We start from the raw sequence: 13,410 nt of genomic DNA on the forward strand, positions 1-13,410 counted from the left end.
TCACTGGGGAGATACCCCATGTCTTGCTCTGTCCTCTTGGTCCAACCATCGACTTACAGACATTAATGTTCATGTGGGTAATTCATCCAGCTCCCAAGCCTTCTTGACTTCCTCTTTCTATGTATTTCCACTTCTGTGTACTTGAGTGACCCACTGCCACTGCCACAGTCTGAACTTTATATAAACCAGAACTGCCGTGAGCCTTAGTTCAGGCCAACATCATTTCCTGCATGAATTTCTGTAAGAAATCTCCTGACTGCTCGCTTCCTTACCCACCCTCTGCCAGTATAATTCTTCTTAAGTAAAAATCTGATATTGTCACTACCAGGTTTAAAATCTTTCAATACCCTTCCATTGCTTTCAGTGTAAAATGTATCCTGTCCATGCTCCAAAGATTTAAGGCAGCTTATGCAAATACATAGTAAACAGCTACATAGAATATGTTAAAGAGTGAAAGAAAAAAGAGAAACATAGGTACAGATTGAAAATAGGATACGAAATAAGGCCAAAATCCTTCAGTGGTGAATAAAAAGTTACAAAATGGTATGATTCTAATTATCTTAAAAATATACATGTGTGGGCACCTAGGTGAGTCAGTTGGTTAAGTGTCAGACTTCGGCTCAGGTCATGATCTCACAGTTTGTGGGTTTGAGTCCCGCATCGGGCTCTGTGCTGACAGCTCGGAGCCTGGAGCCTGTTTCAGATTCTGTGTCCCCCTCTCTCCCTGTCCCTCCCCCACTCGCACTCTGTCTCCCTCTGTCTCAAAAATAAATAAACATTAAAAAAAAATACATGTGTACATAGAAAAAACTTGAGGGATATATGCCAGATTACTAAATCATATTTATCACTAGTTACTGGGATTATAGGTGATCTTAATTATCTTTTAAAAATATTTACTATAAATTTACAGATTTTCCACAGGGATGTTATTGCTTTTGTTTCAAAAGGTTAAAGGTGATTGAAACTAGGAAATGTAATAACTTATTACTACCCTCACAAGAGACACAATGATGGGTTTCACATAAACCCAAACACTGAAGAGGAAATAAATAAAAGCAATGTTATGAAAGAATTGATATAGTAAGTAATCCTTTTACTATAGTATAGTATAGTAAAAACTAGTTCAAGCTGACGTTCTGGCTCTGAGAGTCTCAGAGAAAACATTCTTCAAGCAATTTCTAAATACTAGTTTTAACTGAGCTTCTAGTACATGCTGGTGGTAATGAATCCAAAATTTGTCAAAGGTAATGTTTACTTCTGAGTCTATTTTAAGTTTTTTTCACCCATTCTCCAGTTCAACTCTGGGTGTGTGCTAGGACTAAATCACTTTCAATCACATTTTTTTCCATGCAGCCCTAAAACCATCTTGGTATATACCACATTGGTATATTGAGGATTTCCCCAAGGTATATATAACTTAGGTTTACTTCACAATGTAAGGTACTCTTCTGTCCTACTCTGCCAATTGCCTTCTCTCTGAGAGTGAAGAATACTGGTTTAGGGGACATTTATCTAACAAGGGCTTCACCAGTCATGCACTGTGCAGATGCAGGGGGCAGAGTTCACATCACAATCTTTGTAAACGGCACTCCCTATGCAGAGCATAATATATGCAGCCTCACATACCAGCCCTATATTTTACCCTTCAATACATCTCAGTGGGCATACACAGAGAGCCTAGAACAGAGACAAAAATGACCTACAATGCTGACAGAAATACTACAGCTTTATTTATTATTATTTTTTTTTACTATACCTTTATTTAGAAAAATACTTATTAATTATAGCTAAATGCTTCAGAAGCATATATGTTCCTGTTTATGTAACATGTTTGTAGCTTAGCACTGGGAATTAGCAGGAGACTAGTATTCTTTGCTGGCTGTGAAATAAACTAGAAGTACTTAAGACATCTATCCAGGATCAGGCCTTGAACCGTGGTGAAACACTACTCTAATCCACTTTTAGAGAGGCTTAATTGTACTCTGCTGATTCTGAAAAGGATAAAAAGACTCTTCATCAGAAGCCACAGTACTTCTACACACTGGACCTCATCTGATTTAATTCTTCTCTTCCTCTCTTCTTTTCATTGGCTGGGGAGAGATGGCAGTTCCTGCTTCTAGCTCAGTCTTTTACTAGAATAAAAAGAAGTGCTCATCTACATATGTCCACTAGAACTTCTTCTTAATCTAAACAATAAAGCACCAGATCTTTCAACAGTGGAAAGATGACTACCACTAAAAATTATACACTTCATGAAATTTACTCACTGGAGTAAGATTTTACAACCTCTGGGTTCTTTTGGTCTGGTATAAGAAATGCTGTGTGCAACAAAAAGTTCACGTTTCGTCAGTCAATCCTGGCAGTTGGGACTGAAAACTTACGTCTCGACTGGAGAGTCCAATCCATAAAGAAGAGTTATGAAGGACCGTCTGCACAGTTAGGAACGCCTGCTGGTAAGGGTCTGTGATGCTCACCAGGTGCATGTTATCTTTCTGACACTCCTTCAGAGCATCAAACCAAGTCAGACTCTTCGGGATTATTTTGTACAAATTATTTAGATACTTTATAGTGTCTGAAGTATTCTGCAAGGTCTGTCTGCTTTCAATTTCTGTGTGTAAAAGAAAAAAAAAACACAAAAACCACCCACTCTGCAAGGCATGGGACATTTCTTCATTTCTCCATAAGTACTTTAGATATTACTTATCTATTCATTTATTTTAGATTTTCGTTGGGAGAACTAGGTACGTCTTGGTGTATACCTTAGGCAAATATGTTTGAGCCGCATCTTTTTTTTTTTCTAAAATTGGAACAAAATTGTTTTTGTTAATCTGATTTAGGAAGGAAAAAAGGTATAAGTAAAGTAGGCTACAATCAGATTACCATTTCAGATTGGTATCAAATACCTCCTTTGTTTGAACTCCTTTAACAAGAGGAGGTGTTAGGTATTCCCTTACAAAGTTTTAATCTGGGAGAGCTCCCATGAAAAAAATGTACAAAACAACCCACAAGAGGATATACTGAATTATTACTTTACAGTACTTCCCTGAATAAAGCAGTTACTAAACAGTATGAGACAAATGACCATAGGTTAATTAAACAAAAAGTTCCTTAGAAGTACGTGGATTATCTACTTGAGGTTCTCACTACATGATAAGACTTTTTAGAAATTTTATTTATTTTTTTGTTTATTTATTTATTTTTATTTTTGAGAGAGAGAGAGGGAGGGGCAGAGGGAGAGAGAATAAGAATCTTAAGCAGGCTCCATGCTCAGCACAGAGCCCAACACAGGGATCAATCCCATGGCCCTGGGATCATGACCAGAGAACAAATCAAGAGTTGAACATTTAAGTGGCTGAGCCACCCAGTCGTCCCCAAAGGTTTTTTTTTGTTTTTTTTTAAATCATTTATTAAGAACATTGTGAAAAAAAAAAAAAAGAACACTGTGATCAATGAAAACAATGTGATACTTTTGAAAAACATCTTTTTGAAAATATGGACCTCTTAAAAAAAAAAACATTTTTTAACATTTATTTATTTTTGAGAGACAGAGACAGAGCACAAGCAGGGGAGGGGCAGAGAGCGAGGGAGACACAGAATCCAAAGCAGGTTCCAGGCTCAGAGCTGTCAGCACCAATACTTAATTTTGATATTTAATTAGGTAAAGCAATGACACTTGAAAAAAAATCACATTCCATTTGAGATAATCTGACTCACTGAACCAATATGAGTTTAGCCATGTTGAAAATTTAGGGAAGCTATATGTTTACAAATTAATATTAATTCATTTATAAGATTTTCATGAAAGAGTAGTATATATATCTAACAGCATAAAGTACCATAGTTATCTAGATGATAATTCATACCTGAATATCTCTGACAGAGAGACAGAGTGTGGTGCTCACTACAGGAAGTAAAATTCCATGTCCCAGTATAAGGCGACTTTTCGAGGTTGAGCATTAGAGCACAGTGGTATTGGGACTCTTCCTCAAAAATCTAAAGGAAAAGGCAAATATTTACAAATAATCATGAAACTACCTGTCTGAAGATCCCAGCAAGAGAACTTTATATTCCAAATTGGATTTTTCGTCCTATAAAAATTTCATTAAGGAGCTGACTGTGAAATCACAAGAAAATCCTCCAAAAGTTCCAAAGAACGGGAAAAGGGCAATTAACTTTAGAAATTATAAAACAAAAAAGGAAAGGACCCAAATAAGTAAAATCAAGAATGAAAGAGAGATCACGACCAACACAACAGAAATAAAAACAATAGTAAGAGAATATTTTGAGCAATTATAAGCCAATAAAATGGGTAATCTGGAAGAAATGGACAAATTCCTAGAAACATATACACTACCAAAACTGAAACAGGAAGATATAGAAAATTTGAACAGACCCACAACCAGTAAGGAAATCGAATTAGTAATCAAAAATCTGCCAAAAAACAGTAGTCCAGAGCCAGATGGCTTTCCAGGGGAATTCTACCAAACATTTAAGGAAGGGTTAACACCTATTCTCTTGAAACTGTTCAAAAACTAGAAATGGAAGGAAAACTTCCAAACTCTTTCTATGAAGAGTTTTGTAGGTTCGAGCCCCACGTCAGGCTCTGTGCTGACAGCTCGGAGGCTGGAGCCTGCTTCGGATTCTTTGTCTCCCTCTCCTTCTGACCCTACCCCACTCGCATTCTGTCTCTGTCTCTCTCAAAAATAAATAAACATTAAAAAAAATTTTAAACAGATCAAGAAAAACTGGTACAAGATTAAAACTCAATTATAGTAATATTTAACACTCTGCTATCATTCTTGATATTTCAAAGCAAAAAAAGTAATGATGATTAATTTAATTTATTAGATGTTTTTAAATTTTTTATGTTGACAAACTGTATACAACAGAGTACTCACCTTAAAGCTTTGATCCTGTATCTGTCACTATAAAAACATCCATAAACATCTATTTAGATTTCATTCTCTGATCACAAATCAATAATACTAGGTGTGAAAATTTTTTCAAAGTATATTGTTCCTATATTTTTTGTATGCTTGAAACATATCACACACTTAGAAAAATAAGAAAAGTAGGCTTATCCCAGGAGTTACAAATTTTATAAAAACACATACACACATGTTACACAATAAACACGGAACTAAAACTGAAATAAAATAATTATAGGAAAGAATAATATCACCAGGGATATGTGTAAAACTTTTTTTACAGAGGCAAATGTGTATTATTATTAAGTGTTTTATTTGAGAGTAGTTGACACACAAAGGTACATTAGTTTCAGGCATACCACATAGTGATTTAGCTTCCCTATATGTTATCCTATGCTCCCCACAAGTGTAGCTACCATCTGTCACTATATAATCCACTTATAATATCATTGACTATAATCCCTATACTGTGCCTTTTATTCCTGTAACTTATTCCCATAACTGGAAGCCTATATCTTCTTCTTCCCTTCACCCCGTTTGCCCACCCTCCCACTCCGCTTCCTCTGACAACTATCAGTTTGTTCTCTGAACAAACATTCAGTTTGTTCTCTGTGTTTATAGGTCTGACTATCCTTTTTATTTGCTTATTCATTTGTTTTGTTTTTTTCACATGAGTGTTTTCCACATAGGAGTGAAATGGTTTTGTCTTTCTCAGTCTGACTTACTTCCCTTAGCATAATACCCTCTATGTCCATTCATGTTGTCACAAATGGCAAGATCTCATCCATTCTTATGGTTGTGTAGTATTTCTGTGTGTGTGTGTGTGTGTGTGTGTGTGTGTGTGTGTGTACACCACATTTTCCTTATCCATTCATCTATCAATGGATACTTAGGTTGCCTCCATATCTTGGCTATTGTAAATAATGCAGCAATAGATATAGGGGTGCATATATCTTTTTGAATTAGTGTTTTGGTATTTGGGTGAATACCCAATAGTGGAATTCTGCAAATATATATTATTAAATGTATTCTGGTTTTTAAAGGAAAGATGAACTAAGAATTGAATACAGGAGATTAGAAAATGAATAAAAATATAACTCCAAGAAAAACAGGATAGAAAATGTAGTAATATTTGTAAATGTATCTTAAGCAATAGGAGTAGAGAGGGGAGAAGAGGGAAGAGGAAGCCATTAACACACCACTTTTGTAAAAAATCTGAATAAGAAAAAGTAAAAACACAATCAAATTAAGATATGGAGATTTAAAAAGATAATAGTATACACAATTTTATTCTAATACATTAGAAAATCTAAATGAGGGGCACCTGGCTGTGTCAGTTGGAAGAGGATGAGACTCTTGATCTTGGGGTTATGAGTTTGAGCCCCATGTGGGATGTAGGGAATACTTAAATACATTTTAAAAACTTAAAAAAAAATCTAAATGAAGTAGGCAACTTTCTTGAAAACTACAAATTAGCATAATTTTTATAAGGAGAAACAGAAAATCCAAAATGTACCAGTAACTTTGGAGGAAACTGAAAATTAATATTAATAGTTCATTTTAAACACTATGCATCAGAGAGCTAAAAGCTTTAAATGAATTGTCTATGTAATCCTCACATTGTATTGTAGGTGTAACAGTGTCAGAATTTACAGATGAACAGTTGAGGCTCAAGAAAAATTAAGTGAACTTACAAAGGCACACTAAATGGCTGGATGGAATTCAAACGCAGACAATGTGACTCTGGAGTTTAAGCACTCAACCACTACACCAAATCCTTTTATTATTAAAGAATGATCTCTGAAAAGTAACATCACATGATTTTTTAGGTAACTCCTTCAAACTTTCAGGGAAAGAAAATTCTCCAGGCTGAGTCATAATTTCAAAACATAAAGGCAAAAAGCTACCCAGTTCATCTTACGAAGCTGACGTAATCAGAAAAAAAAATCCGACCACATAGCATAAAAAATTAACTCTGTGAACAGAGATGAAAACATTCTCAAATAAAATTCTAATAAATCCAATTCAGTATAATAGTAAAATAATAATCCATTCTGAGCAACTAGATTTTATGATAAGAAGATGAAAATGGCTTACTATAGCTATACCACAATTTTAGCAGATGCTGGAAATAAGCTTCAGAAAATTCCGTACTTATTCTTGAATAGAAGTTCTAAATAAGCTAGTTCTAGAACGATAAAACTTAAACAAAGAGTAGGCATCATATATAACAATGAGAGACTTCAGACAGTCCAGAAAATACAGAGCAAGTCTAGGTTGGTGGTTATTACTTCTGGTAATACTACAGTTCTGGAAGTCCAGCCATATGTGGTGAAGCATGGACAGGTATTTGAAGACTATGATTATCTGATTAGGAAACCCCCCAAAAAATGTAGCGAAAAACTCTGAGAAGTAATAAGAGGCTTTTAGGAAGATGGATGCCTGTGAAATACATATATAAATATACCCAAATAATAGCTTTCTGCCCGTCAGTGAGAAAATCAAGAAAAAACCTGCCATTCTCAGAGGCAATGAGACAGAATTACAAAAACATCACTGAGGGTTCTGAAGGAAGACTTGAGTAAATGGAGAGATATAGTACACCATATTTTTAAATTGAAAGGTTAATAAAAAGATGTTAATTCTCCCTAAAATGTTGTCAAATTCTCATCAGAACTATTTTAATTTAACTAGTTTAGTTGGAAATTTACTAAATAATATAGTTTGGAAGAATGGACAAGAATAGCTAAAACTATTGTTTAAAGGTATACATAAAGGATAACTATTCTTATTATTTTTTTTAAATATGGCAAAATTATAGTATTTAGATCAGTGTTATAGCTATGTAAGAGCATATCACATACACACACATTTAATATATAATAAAGGAGGCATCCTATATTGTCTTTAACAAATGGAAGTATATTTAATAAACGATGTTAGACAGGACTAGGGAAACGCCTTAAGTATTCACTGACAACATACACAACATACCATGGCTGTACCATGCTGTCAGGAAAAAAAAGGCAAAGAAAATATAAGCATATATTTCACTAACATTTACATGATGAGCTTTGTAATCTAATAGAAATGGAGGAAAAAAAGGAAATAAACAGATTTGAATATACACACATGCAAAAAATCAAAACTTATTTCTAGAATATTTTTGATATTCAGAGTTTAAAAATGTACTGGAATATTTTTAGTAAACACAGGAAATACAGAGTTAGCATGTTTAATATTTACAGTTATAATATCATAAGAAACACATGAAGGCAAGAAAGAAAAAAGAAATATATGAAGGCTTTGAGAAATATTGGCAAAACATAACATTTATACTTGATGAAATTCAAATTACTACTGAACTTATAGAACTTATTATATACAATTTATTAGATATCAGAGAAATATAAACAAAAATATGACATATTTAAATTACCAAATTAGCAAGAATTTTTAAAAGACAATGCCCCTTGCACCTGTTGGGATGAACACTGGATGTTGTATGGAAACCAACTTGACAATAAATTTAATATTAAAAAAAAAAAAAAGACAATGTCCCTTACAAGCAACGTAGTAAAGAACCTAAGAACACTGGTTCTGTGGAATCTTGGACGTAGATTTAAATGTGACTCTGACACATTTAAATGTGCATGGCTGCACAATTGGGGGTAAGTTACAGGGTTCCTTCTGTTTTTACATTTCTAAGATAGAGGTGGGGTAATAGTCTTTTTCACATCTGTCATGCAGATTAAATGAAATAATGTATATGATGCATTAGCAAAGTACCTGACACATATTAGATGCTCAACAAATGTTAGAAATTGTTAATATGCTGCTATGGATAAAATGGCAATCATAATATATTGCTAATAAGAATATAAACTCATAAACCTTTCTGGAAAGCATTTGGTGATCAGAGCTTTATAACTACTTACATCTTTTGATCTGGCTATATGACTTCCAAAATCTATCTTAAGGAGGTAATTTGAAATATAACCAAAGATTATGCACATAAACGTTCACTATAGCACTATTTATGATTGTGCAAAAATGGAAACAGCCTAAATATTCTCACATATCTATCATGAAGTGTTGTGCAACTATTAAAATGCTTACCAAGTATATTTTTTAATGGTATAAGAAACTGTTATATAATACTAAATAAGAAAAGTAGAATACAATAGTATGTATACAGTGGTAAACAAACTGTGATTTTATCTATGTCAGAAAGATAATATATGAAAAAGCCTTAGAAGGAAAAATGCTGAAATACTTATTGTGATTTCCTAGATGTGGGTTCAAATATAGTCTGTGACTTATTTAGTAGGTTGTGACATCAATTCAGTAGATCTTGACTCATATATGTGATAATGAAATAGGATTGGATAGGAGAAGGAGAATAGCTTAGACTAGACTAGACTAGACTAGACTAGGATAAAATAAAATAGAAAGAAAATATCAGTGGGTATATGCTGTAAGGGTAAGTACTGTTTCTTGAACAATCTGTTTCAATTCAATATTATATTTATATTCATGTACTAAATGGTAATTTAAATGTATTTCTTACTATGGGGTTATGGTTGAAACCTTGAAAGCTACTGGCCTAAGTATAAGTAGAATCAGGTTGACAGTTTTCTTTATTGCATTTACTCTTCTACAACTTTCAGATTTTCTATGATAACCAAGCATTACTTTAATATTTACTTTGTACATAATTACATATGACTCAAGAGTTCCCTTTGCCACCAACATCTACCTTGAGCAAAGTTATACTGCATTAGGAACATCAACTGACTGTTGTCTAGGCATACCTTTGGAATTTGACGTTAAAGTTAATTTCTTAATCTTTGCCATTGTGCAAAGGGTGGTTTATATCCAGCAAATAGGGAAGACAGAAGCAGGGGGCAGCAGAATCATGGCATAAGGTAACTATTGTTAACACAATGCTTTTTTCCCTTCTATAGCTTCTTTGTGTGTAGCTGTTTGGGAAGAATGATCACTAATCACCAATTTTGTACTTTTGGCCCCAGGAGACAGCCCCCAAATCCCAAAATGTTAATACAACATTTATATTTGCTTCTATTTGCATCTCACTCCTTGATGGCTTATTGTGGTTGTCAAATAAGTGTCATGGAGTCTGAAGCTACTGTGAGAAACAGGGGCATCTGCCTGAATGCTGGGGAGCTCCTGTTCTTCCTGTGACAGTTTTACTGATGTATTACTCATAGGTGATATAATTTACCCATTTAAAGACACATTCTATAGTTCTTAGTATATTCAATTATGTAACCATCACCCCCAACCAATTTTTAGAACATTTTTACCACTCCAAGAAGAAATGCCATGCCCTTTGGGCATCACCCCCAATCTTTCCTTCCTCCTTAGCCTCTGGCAAACACTAATCTACATTTTATCTTTAAAGATGTGCCTGCTCTGCACATTTCATGTAAGTGGACTCATAAAATGGACCTTTATTCTTTTTTTATATGCTTATTTATTTATATTGAGAGAGAGACAGAGAGAGTGAGTGCACGCACATGGGGAAGGGACAGAGAAAGAGAGAGAAAGAGAGAGAGAGAGAGAGAGAGAGAGAGAGAGAGAGAGAGAATCCAAAGCAGGATCCCCATTGTCAGCATGGAGCCCAATGCAGGGCTTGAACTCATGAACCGTGAGATCATACATGACCTGAGCTGAAGTTGGACACTTAACCACCTGAGCCGCTCAGGTGTCCCAATAGACCCTTGTTATTATCTTAATCTAGTAATTTATGGAATACTTGGGTATGTCACAAACCTATATAGATTTCTGGTTCAAAAAAACTTACATTTGTTGGTATTTTCAGCCTCCAACCAGACAGCAATGGGTGAAAGTTACTGTATGTCAGCTCCCTGTTATCTGTCCACTTGTTTATCCTTTCATAGGCAGTCCAGCGCAAACCAATCCATAATGTAGCCTCCATATCCGGAAGCAAGGATGTAATAAAATCTGTCAGAAAGAGATTTTTTTTTAAAGCATTTGACTTATTCAAATTAAAGATATATTAAAAATGTTAATGAATATCTCTTGCTTATCTACAAAGATAGTCTTTTACCTATTCTGTAAAATAAGTTTATTTATTTATTTTGAGAGAGAAAGAGAGACAGAATGAGCAGGGGAGGGGCAGAGAGGGAGAGGGAGAGAGAGAGAATCCCAAGCAGGCTCTGCAATGTCATTGAGGAACCCGATGTGGGGCTTGAATTCACAAACTGCGAGTTCACAACCTGAGCTAAAACCAAGAGTCAAGTGCTTAACTGACTGAGCCACCCAGGTGCCCCTAATAAGATTTTTTAATATGCTAATTCCCCACGGCCTCCCCAAACTATCTTGGCTCCCCAGATCAGAATAAAACATGTTTTCAGAACAATTCTGCTACCTTGTTCTCTCTGGCTCAACACTGAAGGAAGGGTGCCACCATAGGTATGACAAGTATCACTTGCTTGAGAAAATGTGAGAGACTTGGGTTTGATTTTTAGAAAACACTGCAAACAAAAAACATGAAGAATATTCTTATGAAGAATAAGATTCCAGACACAGGAAAGCTCACATAGTAGGTAAACACTTCATCTTTTCTTTATTTTTTTTTAAAGAGAGAGAGAATGAGAGAGAGAGAGAGCACAAACCAGGGAGAGGGACAGAGGGAGAGGAGAGAGTGTTAAGCAGGCTCCACGCTCAGTGCAGAGCCTGACGCGGTGCTCAATCCCATGACTCTGGGATGATGACATGAGCCAAAATCAAAGGTCAGAGGCTTAACTGATTGAGCCACTGAGGTGACCCATAAACACCTCATCTTTTAAAGGGCTGCTAATTTTTGGTCTCTGAGAGATGGAAATTACAAAGTAGTACTATATGAATGCAGATCTCTGCTCTCAATATAAGCAACTAGAGTGGTCTATTAGTCAAACTAGTTTTTTTTAAACCTCCCATTTATTTATTTATTTATTTATTTATTTAACGTTTTATTTATTTTTGAGACAGGGAGAGACAGAGCATAAACAGGGGAGGGTCAGAGAGAGGGAGACACAGAATCTGAAACAGGCTCCAGGCTCTGAGCTGTCAGCACAGAGCCCTACATGGGGCTCAAACTCATGGACCGCGAGATCATGACCGGAGCCAAAGTCAGCCGCTTGACCAACTGAGCCCCCCAGGCGCCCCAAAACCTCCCATTTATTGAGTGCTTCCCATGTGCTAAATAGTTTGCATAATATTATCTCATTTAATTCTCACAACAAATGGGGGGAAACTGAGGCACAGGGCAGTTAAGTAACTTCTCCAATGAGTGAAATAGCCAGACAGTGGTATGGTCCGCATTTAGATTGTGTTCCATCTGACTTCAAAGGCTGCATTCCAAATCATCACCTCCTTATATAAAAACAGATATTTTAAAACAAATCATCCGGGGCGCCTGGGTGGCGCAGTCGGTTAAGCGTCCGACTTCAGCCAGGTCACGATCTCGCGGTCCGGGAGTTCGAGCCCCGCGTCCGGCTCTGGGCTGATGGCTCAGAGCCTGGAGCCTGTTTCCGATTCTGTGTCTCCCTCTCTCTGCCCCTCCCCCGTTCATGCTCTGTCTCTCTCTGTCCCAAAAATAAATAAACGTTGAAAAAAAAAAAAAAAAATAAATAAATAAATAAATAAAACAAATCATCCCTGTTTCTTTTGGCAGGATATTTTAATTCAAAATTATACCAACTATGTAAATTAATTTAGTCCCAGTACCTTGGGGAAAAAAGATTGTACTACTTTTAAAATTAATATCTTAGCTTTAGTACAGAGCTTTCAGTTGTCAGACACATATCTTCCTTTTTCTTTTTGATATTATGATCACATTAGTACGGAGTAGTATGCTCTAAATTGTGTTCCTTGAAACATTCTACAAAATGCTTTCTTTCATCTTCCTTACAGACTGCAGTGGCCAATGAGCTATATAAATCATCATCATCGGTGGCTTCTAGAAAAGACCCGAGAGAGAACACTTTGAACTTGAGCTTGGACGTTTTATTACGCTAAGGATGGCAGAGCAAAAAGACAAAAGGAGCCATTTTTGAAGATGTCATGGGGCTCTCACACCAACCCCAGCCTGCTTATCACCAAACTTCTTATGTAACAGAACAGATAGATGTTTTAACATACTATAGCAATCTCTCTACTTAGCATTTCCAAAGAGATACATATACCAATACAGGTTATGAATCTCAAAAGAGGCAGATCTAGAATGCCCCCTTTGGAAGCAAGATCAATGATGAGCATTTTGTTAGCATATGTGTAGTTCCCAAAAAGTAGTTTGGGGAATGCTGGTCTAATTTAATTGACAGATACTGCTTGGATGTTTTCTTTCAGGGGGAAAATTTATCAGCCAGAAACTGTCAGTTTCCTTCATGCTATAGAGAGAGTCTATTTAAAGTATTACAATCCATTGACAGATCAATATCAGCAATTTAAG

General features: G+C 35.5%; 1 protein-coding gene and 1 long non-coding RNA gene across 3 annotated transcripts in view; one reads left to right on the top strand and one right to left on the bottom strand.

The window, feature by feature from the left end:
- Positions 1 to 13,410, bottom strand: part of LOC123598969 (lymphocyte antigen 75) — a 135,432-nt gene that overhangs the window by 59,548 nt on the left and 62,474 nt on the right. For both annotated transcript variants that reach the window (XM_045479962.1, XM_045479961.1), the window contains exons 22-25: positions 11,347 to 11,452; positions 10,759 to 10,919; positions 3,867 to 3,996; positions 2,385 to 2,611 (exon numbers count right to left, since the gene is read on the bottom strand). In XM_045479962.1, the coding sequence (XP_045335918.1) occupies positions 2,385 to 2,611; positions 3,867 to 3,996; positions 10,759 to 10,919; positions 11,347 to 11,452 (624 nt within the window). The remainder of the gene's footprint in view (positions 1 to 2,384; positions 2,612 to 3,866; positions 3,997 to 10,758; positions 10,920 to 11,346; positions 11,453 to 13,410) is intronic.
- On the top strand, positions 6,106 to 13,387 carry LOC123598970. The gene is made up of 2 exons (XR_006712906.1): positions 6,106 to 7,277; positions 12,873 to 13,387. It is a non-coding gene; the product is annotated as an uncharacterized LOC123598970 (long non-coding RNA).

This window comes from Leopardus geoffroyi, chromosome C1, assembly GCF_018350155.1.
Source record: "Leopardus geoffroyi isolate Oge1 chromosome C1, O.geoffroyi_Oge1_pat1.0, whole genome shotgun sequence".
NCBI lineage: Eukaryota > Metazoa > Chordata > Mammalia > Carnivora > Felidae > Leopardus > Leopardus geoffroyi.